The sequence below is a fragment of the Calonectris borealis genome, chromosome 1 (assembly GCF_964195595.1).
Source record: "Calonectris borealis chromosome 1, bCalBor7.hap1.2, whole genome shotgun sequence".
Taxonomy (NCBI): domain Eukaryota; kingdom Metazoa; phylum Chordata; class Aves; order Procellariiformes; family Procellariidae; genus Calonectris; species Calonectris borealis.
The window spans coordinates 143,852,828-143,874,103 of NC_134312.1; the positions used below are offsets into that span (position 1 = coordinate 143,852,828).

General features: G+C 40.0%; 1 protein-coding gene across 4 annotated transcripts in view; it reads left to right on the plus strand.

The window, feature by feature from the left end:
* ASMTL (acetylserotonin O-methyltransferase like) overlaps window positions 1-21,276 on the plus strand; it is a 32,671-nt gene that overhangs the window by 686 nt on the left and 10,709 nt on the right. For 2 of the 4 annotated variants that reach the window (XM_075134140.1, XM_075134133.1), the window contains exons 2-9: window positions 1,291-1,422; window positions 3,259-3,306; window positions 3,939-4,003; window positions 5,817-5,878; window positions 7,959-8,067; window positions 13,419-13,845; window positions 19,043-19,205; window positions 21,078-21,262. In XM_075134140.1, coding sequence (XP_074990241.1) covers window positions 1,291-1,422; window positions 3,259-3,306; window positions 3,939-4,003; window positions 5,817-5,878; window positions 7,959-8,067; window positions 13,419-13,845; window positions 19,043-19,205; window positions 21,078-21,262 — 1,191 coding nt within the window. Of the gene's footprint in view, window positions 1-456; window positions 569-1,290; window positions 1,423-3,258; window positions 3,307-3,938; window positions 4,004-5,816; window positions 5,879-7,958; window positions 8,068-13,418; window positions 13,846-19,042; window positions 19,206-21,077; window positions 21,263-21,276 lie in introns of all 4 variants that reach the window. The other 2 variants (XM_075134157.1, XM_075134149.1) reach the window with 2 other exon arrangements.

Below are 21,276 nucleotides of genomic sequence, written 5' to 3' on the forward strand. Positions count from 1 at the left end.
CTGCGGTCGCCCTTCTGTCCCCTGAGCTGCGCGCCGGCCCACGTATGAATTTTTATTAACTTTTTTTTTTTCCAATCCCAATTCTTCCTGGTCAGGTTTTCTCTGTAAGCAAGGATGTGAGCGTCAGTTTTTCATATGATCAGATTAATATGAGAGTGGATTGAAGTATTTTGCTGACAGGAAGGTGGTGTAATCAAACAAATAAAAGACTTGCTCAGGCTGAAAAATACCGGCGTAATTACTTTTGGCATGTAATAGAAAAGTTTGGAAGGCCTTACAATAGACTGAAGTAATTAAAAATGTACTTCCATTGCCCTTACTTTAGATACTTAATACCTAAACTTCTGAAAATTTGACTTAGGCTTCTGAAAAGTATGAAAACTTCATGAGATTCATATTTTGAGCTGGGTGTGGGGGGCAGTGGGAATAAGGTAGCTGTCTTTTCTTTCTGTAAAGCACTTGTGGAGCACAAAGGAAGCTGTGACCCTTCATTTGACTGTTCAGCCCCTGTGGAGGAACATGTCGACCTCACCGGGCCGGCTGCAGGAGGCTATTGAATGGCACTTGAGTATCTAATTTAGATTGCTTAGTGTTATTCTTCATGGGAGAAGTTGAACTTAAATGGGAAAAAGTATATTCTTTTCAAAATACAGAGATGTGGAGAAGCACCAAGGTTCAAGCATGCACTAAGTTGTTAGAAACATAATGTGCCTGCTGGGTGTAGTAAATTTACAGGTATAACCTGGAGGCAAGAAGCGGGAAGAACAGGTTTTTTTGACAAAACCATACAGAAACTGGCTCTTCTTGATTTTTGTTTATCACATGTATAATAACACATAAAGTGTGGGTGATAAAGCTCCTGTAAGAATGTGTACTACTGGTGCACAAGTAGTGCTATGGATGGATTCAATTAAAAAACAAAATCCAGTAGTAGAATAGTCTGTTTATGAAGTGCATAATTTTATACTGTTAGATTTTTATAGGAGAAGAATGGTGAAATTACTAATGCAATTAGATTCTAATAAATAATAAGGGTAAAATCAAGTAAGCACACGAGTTTAAAAGTTCTTTATGATGGGTTTTTTTTGTTTTGGACTGCTGGCAAATGATATGTGTACACCAAACACTGTCATAGGAGCCCTGGTTTTTCCTCTGTGTGTTTGGAGTGTGGGGGTGTGTGTATTAAATTGGAAAGAGCAAAAATCAAATTTGTTGCTTGCTTAAATATGTCTTGGGAACAACCTTTAATAACAAGATTATTAAAGCACCATTTGCTTTCCTTTGTCACAGGGCCTGCGGTTTGAGGTAGTTCCATCCTGGTTTAAGGAGACACTTGAAAAGTCATCTTTTGCAACCCCTTATGAGTATGCTGTGGAAACAGCAAAACAGAAAGCTCTTGAAGTAGCAAACAGAATGCACGTAGTAAGTTACCAGCTATTTTGGCAATGAGATTTTTGTCTTTAAGTGGTGTGTGTTACTGTGACTTAATTTGCATATTCTTCTTAAGTGGTCTCTGAGTGCATTTTCCTCATTAAAGGGAAATGGAAGTTTTCTGTCATTTGTGAAAGATAGCTTTTTGAGATTAACTCACCTAATCAAAAGAAGGTCTCGTGCCTGCTGTTCAGACTTTCCACAAACAGTAGTGGCCTGCAAATCTTGTCAGCAGCGCACCTACTTTCGCTTGGGATATATATTTGGTAGTTCCAACAGACAGGTCTGTGGCTGGATCTTATCCTGACACAGGATTGTACCTGTTCATTCCAGGTATTTGTTGATTGTGGAGGCAGATTCTATAGAAAAACACACTGATGTGAATCCAGGACTTTGCTATAGCTTTCATTGAACAGTAGTTCAGCTGAACAGTTGTGACAAGCGAATAGCTCAGAATTTGTGAGTATAGAGGTGTTGGAGGAAAACAGAAAAAGACACGTTCTATTTTAAAGCATTGTGGACAAAGAGATGGGCAATTTCATTTTAAGAAGGGAGAAGCTGATGTGGTTTCAGGTTCTGTAGTCAAGGCATCCATTTTGTATCGTAAATGTTGTCCAAACCGGTGGTACAACTTACACCATCAGTGGCATATTTGACTTCTGCCCTTGGCTGTGATCACTGTGTTTGAGCACATAAAGCAGTTCTCTCCCAGAACCTATTTAGAAGTGTAGCTGATTAGATCCCACAAAATGTACCATAATAATTTCTTAATAATATAGCTCTGAAAGATAGGAGTATGTTTGTCGAACCTATGCTGATGGCAGAAAAGGAATGTTGAACACTTTAAACCAACAACGTTGCCAGATGTCACAATGGTGCTTTGAATTTGCTTCAAAGCAAATATTGCATGATCTCCAATGTAAATCGTTATCCAGGTTTCTGTCGACTTCTTTTCAGAGAATCGTGCGACATTAGGAGAGTGGATTTTAAACCCAGCCTCGTTAACTGACTTAGATTGGGCTTTCATTGCAAAACACTATGCTGGCGATAATGCTAGTTCAGTGGATTTCAAAATGCTTCTTTATACAGGATTTTTTTTAATGATAGCTTTAAGTAGTTCTACTATTTAAAGCACGTTGACAGCCTTCCTATAGAAGAATCACTTCCCTACAAAGTTTTTAATATAACGATCACAGTTACAGATAAGTTTCCTATCTTGCTGTGTCAAATAACTATGTACCTCATAACATGCAAGTAATTCAAAACTCAGCTATAAGAACAGATTACAGTTTAAAGCCAAGAAAAGGTTACAAGGAATCTTTATATACCTCTACCTCTCAGTTCCCCAGAATGGACCATATGTCTTCCCTTTTGAGAGAGATAAGCAAAGCGTAGCTAAAGAAAGTTTTTTTTTCAGCAAAACTTAGCTTGGAAAAATGATCCTAGAGGGCTTCAATGCTGTACTCCCTGACTTCCATACACCGGGCACTTCCTTTAAACGAGTTCTGTATGCCACCTTCAAGACCAAGTTGACCTTTGAGAATGCAGTTAATTCTTTACTGAATGCATTTTTCATCAGTAACATATCTGGGCAAAATCGTGACCTGAGAATAGTCTGCTCAAGCCTCCTGTTTCCTCACTTTTATGGTGATAAAAATGATTACTATTTTGTAAACAGTGCAAAAGGAGAAACAGTGTCTTGTTTTCAGGTCAGTGTAGAGCCCTACCTGTAAGCCAGCGAACTTATGTTTTCTTACCTTAAGTTTTAAAAGGTTTTGTTCTTTCTGCCTCTTTTGAGAAATATCTTCTTCCTTTATGCCTTTGCAGAAACACCTGAGAACACCTGATGTTGTCATAGGAGCAGACACTATTGTGGTAAGAAGTCTTATGTGGTTTAGCATGGTTTTAATTTATGACAAGCATAGAAAATACTTGTATCTTTAGGTTTAAAGTTTGAAAACTATCTTTACTGAGAAGTTATACCTGCAATATGATGCGTCTCTTGGGTTTTGTGGGTGTAGGTTTTAGGTTTTTTTTTTCCCAACAAGGCAATTTTTGGTATCTTGAGTGCTAGAAGCCTTGCTGCTGTTTTTGCAGGGACACTAGTATTGCATAAGTATTGCCTTGGATCCTCTAGTATGTAATGCAAATTCTGTTCTCAGGCAACTGTTGACTGTCAGGGAGTCCAATGTGACCTGTTCAATGTTGCGCTTTGTAGCAGGCATTGCTTTATACCTGTCATCTCCGCAGAGACAGTGAACAGTTAAGGACAGAAGATGTTGAATTACCATTTTGTTTGAGAGCTACAGCCACTGGAGGGCAGAGTGTTGCACTCATTATGTGCTTGACACTAAATTACCTGTTCTGACAAAGTATCTGTGCTTCTTGCTCTACTCAGTAGACTTACGTTTGAGCCCTGGCTGAAATCATGGTTTAAACATCAATGCTGACGTCAGTTTGTGAAAAGTAAGACAAAGCAGCACACTCACTCTGTCTTTCTGTTTTAGACTGTGGATGAGCAGATCCTGGAGAAACCAGTTGATAAGCAAGATGCATATAGAATGCTGTCAAGGTCTGTAGTTTTAAGTAAGATTCCAAATGTGTATATTAAGCTGTTTTAAAAGGAGCTGTATGGATTCTTATATGAAGAACTCCATGGACACAAATTTTTCAATCACTTTTAAGTGTAAGCCAGTTCTGCCACTGAGAAAGTTAGACCTGCTTTTATGTTACCCACAGCTGCTTTCTCTTGCCCCTTCACCTTAGGAAGCTGATCAGGGACACAATGAACCATTTTGATTTCACTTGGATTAGTTTTCAGAGTCACTTACCACAAGACTGTATGTATGCTTCAGCTGGTACAGGAAGGGGAGATATGGAAAGAAATCATGATGGGGAAGAGGACAGAACCATCACAGAAGTGGTTTGAGGCTTGATATTTAATGAAATAATATTGCATGTACAAGAAAGTACATGGTGATATGTGTCAATGGGCAATTGCTTTAAATTCTATAGTTTAACTGAGAACGAAAATCCACTTGCATCAGTGTTCTCCATGGATGGTGGGCTGGTGTTTTTTGAGGCTTCTGTGCTTTTCCTAAAGGATACCCTACAAGCTTAATGTTATCTTATAGCACTCTCTTTTATTAAGAAACACCAAATAAATAACTCTAGTCACCTCCTTTCTGAAGGATGAGATGTGGTGAATCCACTAGTCATGCTTTTGTTTTATGGGGGGGATACAGAAAAGGTGCACTGCCTGTTTCACCAGTTACATTCTAACTCAGGCATCTCCTAAGGAGGGATTACAAGTGGCTTGGTAGTTTTTGGAGTTTTGCTCTGTAAGTCTATTTTAGATTTTTTTTTCTTTTTTCATTGATGACGTGGGCTGAATTTTTGATCATGTTTGTGGCATGTTACTAACTTAAAAGTAGTAGTCGTAAAAAAAAGTGACAGCAGCATATGTTATTAGTAGGGAGTCTGTCTGGCAAGAGATTTCTCACGACTGTTTTTGCTTTAAATCATGCCAAGTTTGGTTAGTTCAAAAATAGTACTTTTTTTTTTCCTTACAGTACTTCTAACACACACAAATGTGTTGGCTTTTTTTAAGCTCAGTAGATCAGTCTCTTAATCATGGATATGAGATGCACTTAAAATTTAGTTTTTTAGAACTCCTGTTAATTTTGTTCTATATGAACAGGAAAAAATGCAGACAAGATATATATTTGCATATATCCAAGGTACAAGCTTACACATTAGATTAACAAATTTAAAGCCCTCAGAATTAATCGGCCACAGTGTGGCGCTCTGGAGCCACTACAAGAGAGAGGACGTGTCTGGGGTAAGTGAATGTAGTCTCTCTTCCTCTGCACTCTGCATCTGTTACTCTGACTTGCCATGGGATCCCTGGGTGCCAGTCTGGATTAAATGAGTGCGTAAGCTCTAGTTGCCTGTCACTTGTTTAGTCTAAGTTGCATCACCTAGCTATTTATTGTCAGCTTTCAGTGAAGATGCCTGTAATGGTAGTGTTTATGCTGATTGGCTTTTTCTTATGCATTGAAATAGTCACTTTTCTCTATGTACACTAAATAAGCTGATACCATGGACTACTTTTCCAAACTCTGGACACTGGTACAAGTGAGATTTTGGAGACCTGAAATGACTGAATCTCTTGGTAGTATTTTTTTGTTTTGCCAATGTCTTTTCACCTATAATTGAAACAATAAAAAAAATATTATTTATTTAGGATACATGTCAGAGCCATCAAGTGATGTATTAATACAATGGTCTGTTTCTCAGACTGTAGTAACATAATCATGTAGAACATTTTTGCACATGACATATTTCATAAAAGTGTTGCTTAATGCACGTTTTTTTCCTGACAGGTTGAGTGGGAAAGAGCACAGTGTGTTCACAGGAGTGGCTATTATACATTGCAGCAGTAAAGGTACACATGTCGTTTTATTAAGACTCAGTATTTTCATTAAAAATTATCCTCATAAAAACTTGTGAAGAGACAGGATGAAAATTTTTCATAGACAGTCTGAATTGGCTTCCTACTCGAGATGAGAATTACCTTATCAATATATAAATTAAAAACTCTCCACAAAAGCCAACCTTCTTACTGTATTCAGTTTTGACACTGGAAGGGGGATGACAAAATACAGTAGACTTCAGAAATACTGTCCCTGAAAGCTATGGGACTAATTAAAAGACCAGTGTAAATTGTAGGAATATTCTAAATGAAATTGAAGTAAGGCAGTACAAACTGTGGGACTGAGCAGAATCTGATCCATATTAACTTTATTCCTGTATTTTTTTTACACCAGCTGATGAATACAAGCAGTTGCTGTATCTGTAATTACTTCGTTTTTCAGTAAATAAGGGAAGCTTTAGAGCTCATTTTTAGGGGATGAGTAAAGAAATGGCTTAATGCCTCAGACTGTTAATGAACTGTAGGGAGCAATACATCAATGTTCTTTATCAGAGAATTTATATAGTAAGCAAGTGGTTTTTATGAGAACTGTACCATTAATATAATTTGAGGAGTGTTTGGTTTGAGGGACTTCCTGTGATAATTATGCCAATGTTCTTTTAGTGGAACTTTTGCAAGGATCATTTCTCTGAAATTTCACTGGACATAGTCTTTCTGTAGACAAATCATTTACAGCTTTTAATCTTTACTGGAATGATTGCTCTTAACTCTTGTAACAGAAGTAGTTAGTGATCCAGTACTCTTACTAATATGCTAGTACAGTAGGAAGAGAGCTGCTGCAAAAGAAATAAAATGTTATTAAGGGATTCCTGTGAGCAATCCAGCAGGAATAATAACGCCTTTCATTGTTTCCTCTAGGAAGGCAGTAAAAGTGCACACAACTGCAGTACTGATGCTATGACAGCATGTCTCATTTGAAGTTTACAAATTTAAGCCACATCATATCTAGATGAATGAAAATAGCATAAGTCTGCAGTGATTGCAGATATTCCCCAAGTGATGCAATCAATGGAAGAGTTTTCTAGAATACATTTTTAGTTTTAGTTTATAATTACAATGCTGTTGTTAAGTACCACATATATGTTACAGATGGAATTTTCATCTTGAGCTGATTGGTTTTTTTATCAATACTGAAAGACGTTGTAATCTGTCTTCATATGCAACAACTTTATTTCATCTGGGTCATTAAATGTTTTTTCAACACTAACACCATTAGCAGTTGGTTAGTATTCTTCCCTTGGTCTGTACTGTGGATCTTTCTTATTCCTCCTCAAGAATTTCCACTGCTATCAGAACAGCAGTAACAGGAGATGCTGACCTTGATTTTTATAGGGAAGAGCAGAAAGAACTAAATCTGTAATGTGCACACTCCTTTGTGCACGGCTGTTTACTTTTAAACATGTCTTGGAAAAGCCTCCATTTGCAATGATATCAGATTAACATTGTACCACATGCAACAGGGTCCACACCTAGGCGTGCAGTACTTTGTTGCCCCTCTGGCCTTCTAGATAGAGAAGTCTGAAATAATCCTGTTAATTCTTGAGAGATGATATGAAAATGACACTGATGGTTACTGGTGGGACTGCTGGATGCCTGAGTCTGCAGTACAGATACAGCTGCACATGCACATTCAAGCATTTGTAACAGCTACATGTTTAACTGTGATGTGCTGTTAAGAGTTCTTTGACAACAGTCAAAGTTAGAAGGGTGTTTGTAATCTTCTTTGTACTCAGTGCTGGATGTGTATGCTGGATGTGTATGCTAGCTCTGCATAAGCATCGTTAATTTAAGAATGCACCCCACACAGGGAGAGCAACCTGTTTGTGCCAAGACAGGCCTGCAGAGGTTGAAAATGCAAGCTTTTACTTTTTTGGGGAAGTTATGAGCATTATTAGTCTTTCATACATCTGTGTAGTACCTGTAATTTTTCCCAAGCGAAAATGTCAAATGAATATGAACTGAAATAAAACTGAGATGTTATGCTCTCTAAACTACAATTTCTGTTTCTAGTAACACCTCTTCCTTTCTGTAGATGATCAGCTAGAGACAGAAGTCACTGATTTCTATGAAGAGACTAAAGTCAAATTTTCTGACCTGTCTGAAGAGCTCTTATGGGAGTACATTCATAGCGGGGAGCCAATGTAAGTAAGACCCTGAAGCTATCGCACAGTACCTGAGAATAGGCCTTAGGGTATGTTATTAGCCACCAGCATAAAACATTTTGTCCTGTGTTGTGTGAAATTCTGCTGTGTATATATGATATGGGTGATGCAAGGTGGGTATTCTGTTCTTCTTGTCTAGAACTATCATTCCTCCAGGGAAAGTGAGCTACCTTTTTAGTACCCTAACAAACTGGAAAAGAGAAGACTGGTGATACATTCTGGATTAGAGCAAGCACTCATGCAATATACAATTACCTCTCTGTTAATAGAGGCATTCAGGGAGCTTGGATACCTGAAACAATGGATAGTTCTCATTATAAAACAGGTGAATAGAGTGAGTATTAAATAATCAGGGTATTGGAGAACTTTACTGAAAGAAGCAAGAACTTGGTTTATTAGTTTATCAAAATTGCACTGCTCTGATGCAAGAAATGCCAACTTAATTTTCACTTATTCTTGCGGCCAGCTTATACATGTTCTTATGCCGTAATTGTCTCTCAAGCTTATGTGTTTCCTCTACCTTTACAATATACTAGTTACTTACAGACAACATTGATTCCATAGAAGAAATAGGATGAGAACAGAATGCCTAACTACTCCTAAGATGAAGTTGACTAGATTGTTTTAAAAAAAAAAAAAAAAAAAAGAAAAAAGTACTTACTTGGAGACAACAAGGGAATGTTTGTGACTTTATGGAATTTCTTTCCTTTGTGTTAGCTGAAGCTTAGTGAAGGTAAATCAGGCCATAGTTACCACTATGGACTGCATATCTGGTGATCTGAGGTGAACTTTTGGCTCCGTAACTTCAATTCTGACTGTGTAAGAATATCAGTCATGGCGTTTTTTACACTCATTTATGCTTTAAAACAATACAGTCATATTTTACTGGGGCAAGAGGAACCAGTGTAGACTTAGGATTTATTTAAGTGCTTATGTGTGAATGAGGCATACTTTCTGAACGTGTAAGGTTCCTAGCTTATTAAAGAGACTGAAGCAAAATTGAATTATGCAGAGAAGAATCTTTTGGCAAGATTACAATTTGTAACAGAAATTCCTAATTAGGTGTTTGGAAGGTGATCTTTAGTATGAAGCTTATCAGAAAGTTGCGGTTTGAAGGAGAAATGACCATGGATTTTTAGGAAGAATGGCAGGTTGAAAAACGTTTTGGAATATTCTGATTATTTCCTCTGGAAGAAAATACGCTTTAGCAGTGCTGTGCTGCAGCAAAATGGCTCATGAGTAGCACTAGGTAATTCTGTTCATTCTGCTGAACAGGGTGTGTAACAGCAAGGGTTTTCTCAGGGACCAAAGGTTCAGAGAATGTATTTTATTACTCTCTGGAGCAGAAGCCAATCAATCTTCATTCATATAATCAAGAGGATGGGAAGCATTTGCTCTGGCTTTGGGAAGGAACTACTAAATATAGTGTCCTATAAATTTTGCAAAACAGTAAGGAAAGTCTCTCACAGGGTTTTTTGTTTGGTTGGTTTTTTTGTCCCCTCCTCTATGGCAACCCATACTGGTTACACATTTATGTGCATACAGGTGTTTGTGCACGCTATTGCAGTTCAAGTGACCATTTGTTTCTTTTTTTTAACGGCAACTTAATTTTGTGAAATCATACAAGACTTAATGATCACATGAAAAATTAAAAGAAAATTGACTGTCTTGTGCTGTTGAGTATTGGATTGAGTTATTTTTATAGCAAAGACAAAATTGGCATATAGTATTTTAAAAGTCAGTCACTAGTGACACAGGAACTAATTCTAAAAGTATATAGCTGACTTAAAGTATGAACAAGGCAGGAGGGAAAATCAGTATCTCAAGGTAGAATGGGATGAGGCTATAAAAACGCTCAAAAATTTTGGCTGCAGGAAGATGGCCTTTCCCTTTCTGTTTTATTCCTGTTCCTCTTTCCAGCCAAGGATTTTCTTCCTGCTGGCAGGGTCTCTTTCTTCTTTTCTGGCTCTCTGTAGAAAGAGGACTGGACCATAGTAATCCTAACTGGTTTGGGCTAGTGTAATGGCTAGACTTAGTTTCTGCCAGACTCTTTGACCTAGCTTTTTGTTTTGTAATCTTTCCCTTGTGAACAACTTCCAGTCTGAAGATCCTATGTGGTTTTTGGTAGCTGTGCTCTGAATGGTGGCAGTGAAACCAAAGGACCCTATTGCACTCTGGGAAGGAGATGATTACAGAGGCTGGAGCTCTACAGTTTCAGACTTAACTATAAAGTAATAAAATGTAGAATGTAAATGTCTAACTTTCTTCCCTTGTATGATTTCTCTTAAGAGTTATTTCCTTCAAAGCTATAGCAAATATATCTTTTAGATTTCATGAATAATTACAGTTTTATAGCACAAGTTAGCTCTCAGATAGCTTGAGGTTATCAGCTCTTAGAGCATAAGAGCAAAAATCTTCCTGGTGCACGATTACAGAAGTAAGGGGAGATGTACTGTTCTTCTACTAGAATTAACTTTGAATTTTGTTTTTAATCTATCATGTTAATACAGTTGACTCCTTTGTATGTAATAGTTATTCTACATTCACCAGAACTTACTAGCAGATCTTTTTCTTGTACCTTTCTACCTCTGCTCCTTTACAAGTTCCTTTGCATCTCTGACTGGTTCCATGATGTGTGTATGCTGACCAAACATCTAGCTGTTGCCTCTCCCAAGCGATAAGCAACCAAATTCTGCTTCTCCTTACCTCTGTCGTGCCAGTAGTTTTTGTTTCTCTGCTCTACAAAACCACTAACTTCATATTTAAAGGAACTAAAGGTGGGACTTGTCTAATTTGTAGATATGTGAAGTGAAGATAAGTAAGCTCAGGTATCCAATTAACTAATAGTTGATAGAGTTGCAAGAAATTAGTGTACAGCTTCTAATGTATTTGAAATGTTTGCTTCAGTAAAGGTGAATTTTGTTAGTGAGGTATCTATATCTTTCTGACTATTAGTGAAGCCCAGTCACTAGCTCAGATGGACTCTGTCTAATGTGGCTGAAATTTGTCTGTATTTCTACTAATGCGACTGTATGGGCCAAGACACACGTATAACTGTCATACATGTGTTCTTGCCTTTGGAAACCCACCTAAAACCAAGCATCACCTTTCATCTGTAGGAGCAGTAGTGCTTGTTAGAGCAACAGTGATTTATTTGATCATTGGCTCTGTGTTGGACAATTCAGATATTGTATACATGGATATACTGTTTTATGGCATGACTAAAGTTAAAGTCCTACAGCTGATAAAGGAAATGTGCTTTTCAAAAGTTACCTCTATTTTACTTCTTTCTTACCATTTTTTCTCCCATTGTATTGCATGTGGGTTTGATTGTTATTTGTGGTTGGTTTTTTTTTTTAAATCAGTGGACGTTGCACACATTCCTGCTGTATTGTGTATGGGTTTGTTGGTTGGTTGTGGGTTGGTTTGTTTTTTAATCAGTGGATGTTGCACACGTTCCTGCTGAGATCATGTATCCCCTACAACAGTCGGTTACTGAAAAATGTTTTGGTTGCAGCAGTGATCTTATTGTTTGTCAAAAGGTCTTTAAAGTGAGTTGTATTTTTTTTTATTATAATGCAAATTAACTGATGCTGTGCATAGTGCTATAAATGAAGCCTTAAAGTTAGAGCTACGCTAATAAAAGTATCCAGTTACAAAAGCCGGTCAGATTAGCCAGAGCTAGTTATGAGAGCTCTGTAAATACTGATATATTCTGGGTTTTAGCATGGAAGACGCTTGTTGAAAAATCAGTGGAACTGTTACTAAGTACATAGCCTCATGCTTTTGGACTAGAAGCTGTAGCTGTAGTAGAGAATCCTACTCAGGGTCCAATGCCAGAATGCAAAGTTCTGTATAAAAAAATAAACAAGATGGGGTCAATTGTGTTAATATCCTTGCTGGCAGTATGATACCACTACTTTTGATGGTCACAATGGTTTTTTGCCTTCCTGTCAGCATATACCAGAATGACTTCATCCTACTGGACTGCTACTTCATTTAAAAATGAAAAGACTTTTTAGTTATTAGAATATTCCCAATTTAGATGGTATAAGTCTTAAGTATGTTATAAAAGAAGGAATAATTTAAACTGACAAAGCTATACAGTGGTACTTAAAATGCAAAATTAAAGGAAAAGCCCCATTCCCTAGTTATAACAATTCAAAAATCCCATTTGCTGGGATACTGATTCCTCTGTTTCTCTTGGGAGACTATCTGAAAGGGAATCCAGAAATAACTTCTAAAAATGTAGCTCTAAAAGAGCTCTAAAAAAGCTGGTTCAGATCAAATCGTAAGATGAAAAATCTACAATCTTCTTTGTGTAGTAACGTTCTTTTACAAGTAGTTTGTGTAATTCCATACTATCTGAAGTTAATAGATCTGAGACTGAGTAACTATTGGTTTCAAAGCTTGCTGACTTAGGCTTTCAGATTCTGGTGTTACCATGTAGTAAGCGTACTTCTAACTGCCTTGTTCCTTAAATGTGAACAGTAACATTGTTGGGTCTATGGCAGCTTATCTGCCTGTATGCATTTCCATTCCACACAGTGGAATTTGCGTAATTACAGCTAAAGACAAATTAGATTTCCAAGGTTACTTTCTGTGAAAATACATTGCTGTGCCAAATTACTAGTATTACCATGACATCTAAGAGCACAGTGTTGTGAGCCACAACTCTACTTATATCTCAGAGGGTTACCCAAGAATTGGATAGGGCTGAATGGGATAGTAGTGGATTTTGTATTTGAATAGGTTGCTCCTCCCCAAGAAAGTCCTATCTTCCTGATCCTCATTTTAGGTATTCCTATGACTGAGATCCGCAAGATGCATACTAAAATCATTTGAGTTCTAAGATGTCATCTTCAGTGTGAGCTCCTTTTGAAGCTAACATATTCCTAAAGGCCCTTCAGCCTCTTGTGGAATAGAGCTAGGGTCAGTATGCAGCTGGGTGACCCAGTGGCAATGCTGGTCTCAGTGGCGCTTGCTGTTACCTTTTTGGTAGCCAGGACTTGGAGAATGCTGGGTGACCTATGGCAACACAATCTGACCGCAGCCAGCTGATGTCCCTCCTGCTTAGGTGACTATGGCACTTGGACCTTCTGAAGCGTAAAGACCTTAGGCTACTGATAGTAGAAATACTGATCCTTGTATTTATCTTGTGATTTATAAATTGAAGTGTTGAGCCTAACTAGTACATTTAATCCACCTCTAACTTGAGTACAGTAGTCTTTATTCCGGACTCTGCAGTAGTGGTGGATTATTTGTGTTCTGTGCTACCTTTACTCTTAACCTTAATTAGGTATATGTCGGTTTTGCTTTCTCTCTCCCAGGGACAAGGCTGGTGGATATGGAATCCAGGCCCTCGGTGGAATGTTAGTTGAGTATGTCCATGGAGACTTCTTGAATGTGGTGGGATTTCCTCTGAACCACTTCTGCAAAAAGCTAGCAGAATTATACTATCCGCTCCCTAAACATAATATACAACATAAAAAGTATGACTCTATCCCTTCCGTGGACACTTTTGAGAACCTAAGTGATGGAGAAAGTGAATCCTCAAATTTCACAGAGCACAAAGGTGCTAGTAAGTTGGACAGCAGTGGGATGTGTTCCTCAAGAGCTATTTACAATTCCGAAAACAGTTCTAGTGTCAGAACTGGTTTTATGGTACCTTTGGAAAATCAGAATGGAGTGTTGGAAAGTGCAGCAAAACTTCCATCTAAAATTCTAGAGCTGATGGATGGTTTTAGAGCTTCAAAGGTAAGGGAAAAAGTAAAACTACTCATTACATTGCTGACTGATATGATTGTTTCATTGGACTTCAATACATAGCAGCTAATGTGAAATACTTGAGCTGGGGTGAGAATATATTAATAATTAGTATAAAAGGGCCACTGAAGTACCAGAGAACCTAAGATAGCTGAAACTTCTGGTGCAGTGCAAACATTTTTTTTTTTTGGTATTTGCTTTTATCTGTTCTGTGAAATTTCAATTACCCATTTGATAAAAAACTTTTGTCTCTTGAGTTGAGAGGAAAAAAGTGTTTTGGTTTTTTTTAATTGATCACAAGAGCACAATTAAGCAGGAAGTTACCTTTATATACTCTGCAAAGAAAGCATTTAATATAGTTAACTTATTGACTTAAAACTGTGACAAGAATTGTATATATTATATTTCCTTTCTAACTTTTAATGCTTAGCATTAGAATTCTATGGAAGATCCAAAGTTTTTTATTCCTTATTAAGGAGGTTATTTTTTTATACTCTTTCATGTTTGAGGTATGTTTAGCTGATAATGTCCATGCAGTATCTGATGACACGTAACAGCTTACAAACAGAAGGTCACATGCTCTGTGTAGCAGCCAAGAGTGATGGGAAATGAGTGGCTGGACATTTTAAGTGCTGCCAAGTTTTCTACTTGCAGCTCCAGTGTAGTGAAGACAGTAGTGAAGAAGGTGAAGGAGAAATGAACACCGATTGTTCTAATAGATCACTAATCTCCATCAAGTCATTCACGTTTTAGGAAGAGGTGAAAAAAAGGCTAAAGTGGCAGTGAAATGGCAAACCTGGAACCAAAGATCTAACAAATTTGAGGGGGAATGGAGGGAAACATGCAAGACAGTGAACAAAGGTTTTGCTGAAACAGCAAAAAGTTGTACTTGGATCTGAAGGAAAACCATAGTGTGGTCACTGTGGATCTGTGGGCATGCTGCTTGCAGGCATGCAAAGCAGTACTGAGAGATTTGGAATAAAGCAGCCTTGAGATTGCTGCATTTGTAAACTTCCTTGTGTAGCCATAGGGAGCGAGTTTTGATGTATTTGAATGGGTGAGATGATTCTTAGCATTTCTTCAATTTAAGTAAATAAAATTGGGAGAGTCATCAGCATTTTGTTGTGGAGAATCATGAACATTTTGTTGCATATTATATACACTGTTTACAGTAATGTGGTGCCGAATTTGGTTTTGTGCAGTGGACACAGTAAATAGAAGCAGAAGCTTTCCTTTCCCTCTAATCCAGTGTAAAATCATAGTATTAAGTGCTGAGCTTCACGTTGAACTAGTGGGAATTTTTTTTCCTCAGGGCTTGGATCTTTGTAAAATTAATTACGAGTCGCGATGAACGCTTCCTGTGATCTGACAAAACTCATCATCTCTCCACTTGTAGAATAGGGCTAGGAGCACAAAAGCATTTAGTTTCACAAAAGCTCTCAAGTTCTATTTCATTTTGATCCTTGAGTGTTGTTTCAAGGACTTCATAAAGCAGAGTCCTGCAGACGAAGATGTTGCCACCTATTTTACTCTGAAGAGCTGCTGTTGCAGAACAGGAGGGGATCAGGGTTAAATCATACTTTCTCAAACTTAATATGTTCTAAATTTGCATAGTCTGATCCATACTCTGCCCTTTGGGGTTTTTTCTTCTTTTGACTCCCCCTCCCTCCCCCCCCCCGCCCCCCCTTGAACTGAGAATTACAGAATGGTAGAAAGAGTGATTTGGGTCAGCCAAGTTTTTGACCCTATCTTCTCACCTTCTCTTTCCTGTTCTTATAGTTTCCAGGTGGTATCAGTCCAAAGATTGGGCAGGTCTTGGAAGCCATATGGTTGTAGACTAGATGCAATTGGTTCGGTATTGTGAAAGCCTGGATTATAATAAATCCCAGCTATACGTTCTTATTAGAATAACAGAGGAAACTGTAAAAAGAGGATGAAGATGATAAAATATATAGACACACAGTACCAGACCTTCCTCTCAAAGTTAATCTCTTTTTCTCCATGTGATTTCTATTAAACAGAATGTCAATCCATTTTTTTTCTTTGACTGCCTTTGATTTTTAAAGTATATTATATTTGCCCAGAGTTGCAAAGAAATGGTTCTGTGATTGCTGTGTGCGCTTCCACTCTTGTGCTCTACATAAATTCCTTGGTTTTAGTGTTTTAACCATTTCAGAATACTGAAACTGCAGAATTGCAAATTAATTTCAAATGCAGAGGTATATATTATCGCATATTAACTTTCCTCTCTGGTTTGGTTAGCATATCTCTACAAGTTCAGCTGAGTTTTTCAACTTAGCTGCGTTGCCCATGGGTTTTTCTTCACCATCAGGCTGTTCTCTCTTCCTCATTCCCATACGTACGTGTGCTGTTAAGGTGTGCATGTAGTAGAGTTGTGCTCTGAAGTTTTATTCTTTTTTCCCTTAATTTTTATTAAACAAAGACCAATATTTTAGCAACTGAAACTCTTACACTGCCTTAGAGGAGTTTTCCAGTTCCTTACGTTTTGGGTAAATCAAATTTAATTTGATCTTTTGGTAGTACTTCAGATGCTTAAGAATGTTTGACCTTATGGAACAAGCTTATAGATGGGGATATGCTAAGTACCTGAATAAAGAGGTGGTCTTCATATGAAATCTGTAGAATCACAAAATCATAGAATCATTAAGGTTGGAAAAGACCTCTAAGATCATCGAGTCCAACCGTCAACCCAACCACCATGCCCACTAAACCATGTCCCTAAGGGCCTCATCTACATGCCTTTTAAATACCTCCAGGGATGGTGACTCAACCACTTCCCTGGGCAGCCTGGTCCAATGCTTGACCACTCTTTCAGTAAAGAAATTTCTTCTTAGGTCCAATCTAAACCTCCCTTGGCGCAACTTGAGACCATTTCCTCTCGTCCTATCGCTAGTTACTTGGCAGAAAAGACCAACACCCACCTCACTACAGCCTCCTTTCAGGTAGTTGTAGAGCGCGATGAGGTCTCCCCTCAGCCTCCTCTTCTCCAGACTAAACAGTCCCAGTTCCCTCAGCTGCTCCTCATAAGACTTGTGCTCCAGGCTCTTCACCAGCTTCATTGCCCTTCTCTGGACACGCTCCAACACCTCAATGTCCTTCTTGTAGTGAGGGACCCAACACAGTATTCGAGGTGCGGCCTCACCAATGCTAAGTACAGGGGCACAATCACCTCCCTACTCCTGCTGGCCACACTATTTCTGATACAAGCGAGGATGCCATTGGCCTTCTTGGCCACCTGGGCACACTGCTGGCTCATGTTCAGCCGGCTGTCAACCAGCACCCCCAGGTCCTTTTCCTCTGGGCAACTTTCGAGCCACTCTTCCCCAAGCCTGTAGCGTTGCATGGGGTTGTTCTGACCCAAGTGCAGGACCCGGCACTTGGCCTTGTTGAACCTCATACAGTTGGCCTCGGCCCATGGATCCAGCCTGTCCAGGTCCCTCTGCAGAGCCTTCCTACCCTCGAGCAGATCAACACTCCCGCCCAACTTGGTGTTGTCTGCAAACTTACTGAGGGAGCACTCGATCCCCTCGTCCAGATCATTGATAAAGATATTGAACAAGACCGGCCCCAGTACTGAGCCCTGGGGAACACCGCTCATGACCGGCCGCCAACTGGATTTAACTCCGTTCACCACAACTCTCTGGGCTTGGCCGTTCAGCCAGTTTTTTACCCAGCGAAGAGTGCACCTGTCTAGGCCGTGAGCCGCCAGCTTCTCTAGGAGAATGCTGTGGGAGACAGTGTCAAAGGCCTTACTGAAGTCCAGGTAGACCACATCCACAGCCTTTCCCTCAACCACTAGGTGGGTCACCTGGTCATAGAAGGAGATCAGGTTGGTCAGGCAGGACCTGCCTTCCATGAACCCGTGCTGGCTGGGCCTGATCCCCTGGTTGTCCCGCACATGGCTTGTGAGCACCCTCAAGATGAACCGCTCCATGATCTTCCCCGGCACCAAGGTCAGACTGACTGGCCTGTAGTTCCCCGGATCCTCCTTCCGGCCCTTCTTGTAAATGGGCGTCACATTGGCGAGCCTCCAGTCGTCCGGGACCTCCCCAGTTAACCAGGACTGCTGGTAAATGATGGAGAGTGGCTTGGCAAGCTCCTCTGCCAGCTCCCTCAGTACCCTTGGGTGGATCCCATCCGGCCCCATAGACTTGTGAGTGTCCAGGTGGCGTAGCAGGTTGTTAACTGCTTCCTCTTGGAGTATGGGGGGTTTATCCTGTTCTCCGCCCCTGTCTTCCAGCTCAGGGGGCTGAGTACCCTGAAGATAACTGCTCTGACTATTAAAGACTGGGGCAAAGAAGGCGTTAAGTACCTCAGCCTTATCCTCGTCCTTGGTGGTAAGGTTCCCCGCCCCCGCATCCAATAAAGGATGGAGATTCTCCTTGGCTCTCCTTTTGTCATTAATATACTTGTAAAAGCATTTTTTGTTGTCTCTCACGACAGTGGCCAGGTTGAGTTCTAGCTGGGCTTTTGCCTTTTTAATTTCCACTCTGCAGGACCTAACGAGATCCCTGTGCTCTTCTTGAGTTGCCTGCCCCTCTTCCACAAGTGGTAAACTCTCCTTTTTTCCCTGAGTCCCAGCCAGAGCTCCCTGTTCAGCCAGGCCGGTCATCTTCCCCACCCGTTCTTCTTACGGCATATGGAGACAGCCTGCTCCTGCGCCTCCTCCTTCTTGAAGAACGTCCAGCCTTCCTGGACCCCTTTGCCCTTCAGGACTGTCTCCCAAGGGACCCTCTCGACCAGTGTCCTGATCAGGCCAAAGTCCGCCCTCTGGAAGTCCATGGTAGCGGTTTTGCTGACCCCCCTCCTTACTTCACTAAGTATTGAGTATCCTTATCATTTCATGGTCGCTAAGCTCAAGCTGGCCTCTGACCACCACATCTCCCACCAGTCCTCTCTGTTTGTGAACTGCGTTCCAGAATATTTTGAGTTCCCTTTTCTCCCAAACACCTTTGTTAAAAATTCTGTTACTTGGCTAAGATAGTGAAACCCTTTGAGAGGGAAGGAAAAGTAGCATAGCAATTTTTAGGAGTTTTGTTAAACTGTGTTGCACTTCTTAAAGAACAATAGTTGTGTAGAATAATTCTAGGCAAAAGGTATAGTTCTTTTGCTTCTTGATTGCAGTCTTTTAAACACAGCATGCTAACAAATTTTCTCCTGCATGTAGGCCCTGTTTGTAGCCTCTAAGCTGAAGATGTTTGATCATCTGAAAGATAAAGGTCCACTGAAGGCTGTGGATGTTGCAGAGGAGGTTGGAACCTCTGTGTGTGGAACAGAAAGACTCCTTGATGCATGTGCTGCTCTTGGATTACTGGAGAAAACAGCACAAGGTGACTTAATTTCTCCTCCCCCCAACTGCATATAGTACTGAAAGACATGTAGGACTGGAAGAGATGCTTTGAAGGTCACTGGGTCTGACTTGGTATTGTGGGTAACTTGGATTTGGGGGAAGGGGGAATGGATTGTTGGTTCTTTGCTTTCATTATTAGTAGCTGGAATTGTTTCGTTTGGGGGCAGACTTTACCTAATGAACACTTTCAGGTCTCCTTTGAGGAATCCTTAGATTGCTTTTGCTCTCTGGACATAGTACTGACCAAATTTCTAAGAAGAAGTTGCGTGGGCAGTCCCAGGGAGCAGTGTAATAGCTCAGATGTATCATCTGTACTCGGGTCACAATAACCTCACGCAATGCTACAGGCTTGCGGAAGAGTGGCTGGAAAGCTGCCCCAGGCAGAAAAGGACCTGGGGATGTTGGTCGACAGCTGGCTGAACGTGAGCCGGCAGTGTGCCCAGGTGGCCAAGAAAGCCAACAGCATCCTGGCCTGTATCAGAAATAGAGTGGCCAGCAGGAGCAGGGAGGTGATCGTGCCCCTGTACTCGGCACTGGTGAGGCCGCACCTCGAATCCTGTGTTCAGTTTTGGGCCCCTCACTACAAGAAGGACATGGAGGTGCTGGAGCGTGTCCAGAGAAGGGCAACGAAGCTGGTGAAGGGCCTGCAGCACAAGTCTTGTGAGGAGCGGCTGAGGGAACTGGGACTTTTAGTCTGGAGAAGAGGAGGCTGAGGGAAGACCTTATCGCGCTCTACAACTACCTGAAAGGAGGTTGTAGCGAGGTGGGTGTTGATCTCTTCTGCCAAGTAACTAGCGATAGGACGAGAGCAAATGGCCTCAAGTTGTGCCAGGGGAGCTTTAGATTGGATATTAGGAAAAATTTCTTCACCAAAAGGGTTGTCAAGCATTGGACCAGGCTGCCCAGGGAAGTGGTTGAGTCACCATCCCTGGAGGTATTTAAAAGACCTGTAGATGTGGTGCTTAGGGACATGGTTTAGTGGTGGACTTGGTAGTGTTAGGTTAATGGTTGGACTCGATGATCTTAGAGGTCTTTTCCAACCTAAATGTATCTATGATTCTATCTAAAATAAGGACCAAGTTCCATTCCCTGCTGCAACAACGCAGACTCACAATCTTCAGCAGAGAATCAGGGTTTTAATGAGGAGAGCTCTGGAATGTGTCCCTCTTCATGGACAACAGCTTAAATTTTAGTGCCCCTAACTGGAACAGTGCTTGAAGGTGTATGTAGGTGAGGGAGTCAGTAGTAGGATTAACTTTTTCAGTCTGCACTATGTAGTTATAAGTTTCCATATGCATCATTTACATAGTAAGACTTGAAATGGTCAAGTGCCAAGACAAGGAAATAAAGGAGGCTTTCAACTCTGTTAGAGGACAAGACCAAGGAGAAAGCCCTAAAGGCAAAACATACTGGAGAAAGCTTGAATTTAAGGGAAGCAGAAGCCATAATCTAAAGAAAAATGCAGTCAAGAATGAGGAACTTCTGCTACTCTCCCTTGAATATCAGGTGTAGTAACTGAGGTACTCTTTTTTTTAAAAAAAAAAAAAAACAACAAAAACAAACAAACAAAACCAAAACAACAAACCAAAAAACCCCAAACAAACAAAAAATCAGTGCCTATCTATGTCCTCCGGCATCTAAATTCTTTTTATAAACAAAGTACCTGCTCTTTTAAGAATGAGAAGACCTTTAGAATTATTTCATAGAAATCTTTGCACAAAAAATAGTATCATCCTAAGATCAGGATTTGCTAGCTATTTAACAGCTACACAGGAAAACACCCCTTCAGATTTTAAATGACAGTTGTAAAGTACTGAAACAAAGCTGGTTACAGTTGTTTTCTTCCCATAAGGTTACAGTAATACAGATTCAGCAAATACCTACCTGACCTCAGATGGTGAATACTCACTTCATGGCTATATTATCCACTCTAATGACCACCTTTGGCCTCTCTTCACAAACTTGGAGTCTGCTGTCAAAGAAGGCAGCAGGCAGAACCATCGAGCCTTTGGAAAGAAAGCGGAGGATTTATTTAAGGTAATGTAAACTCT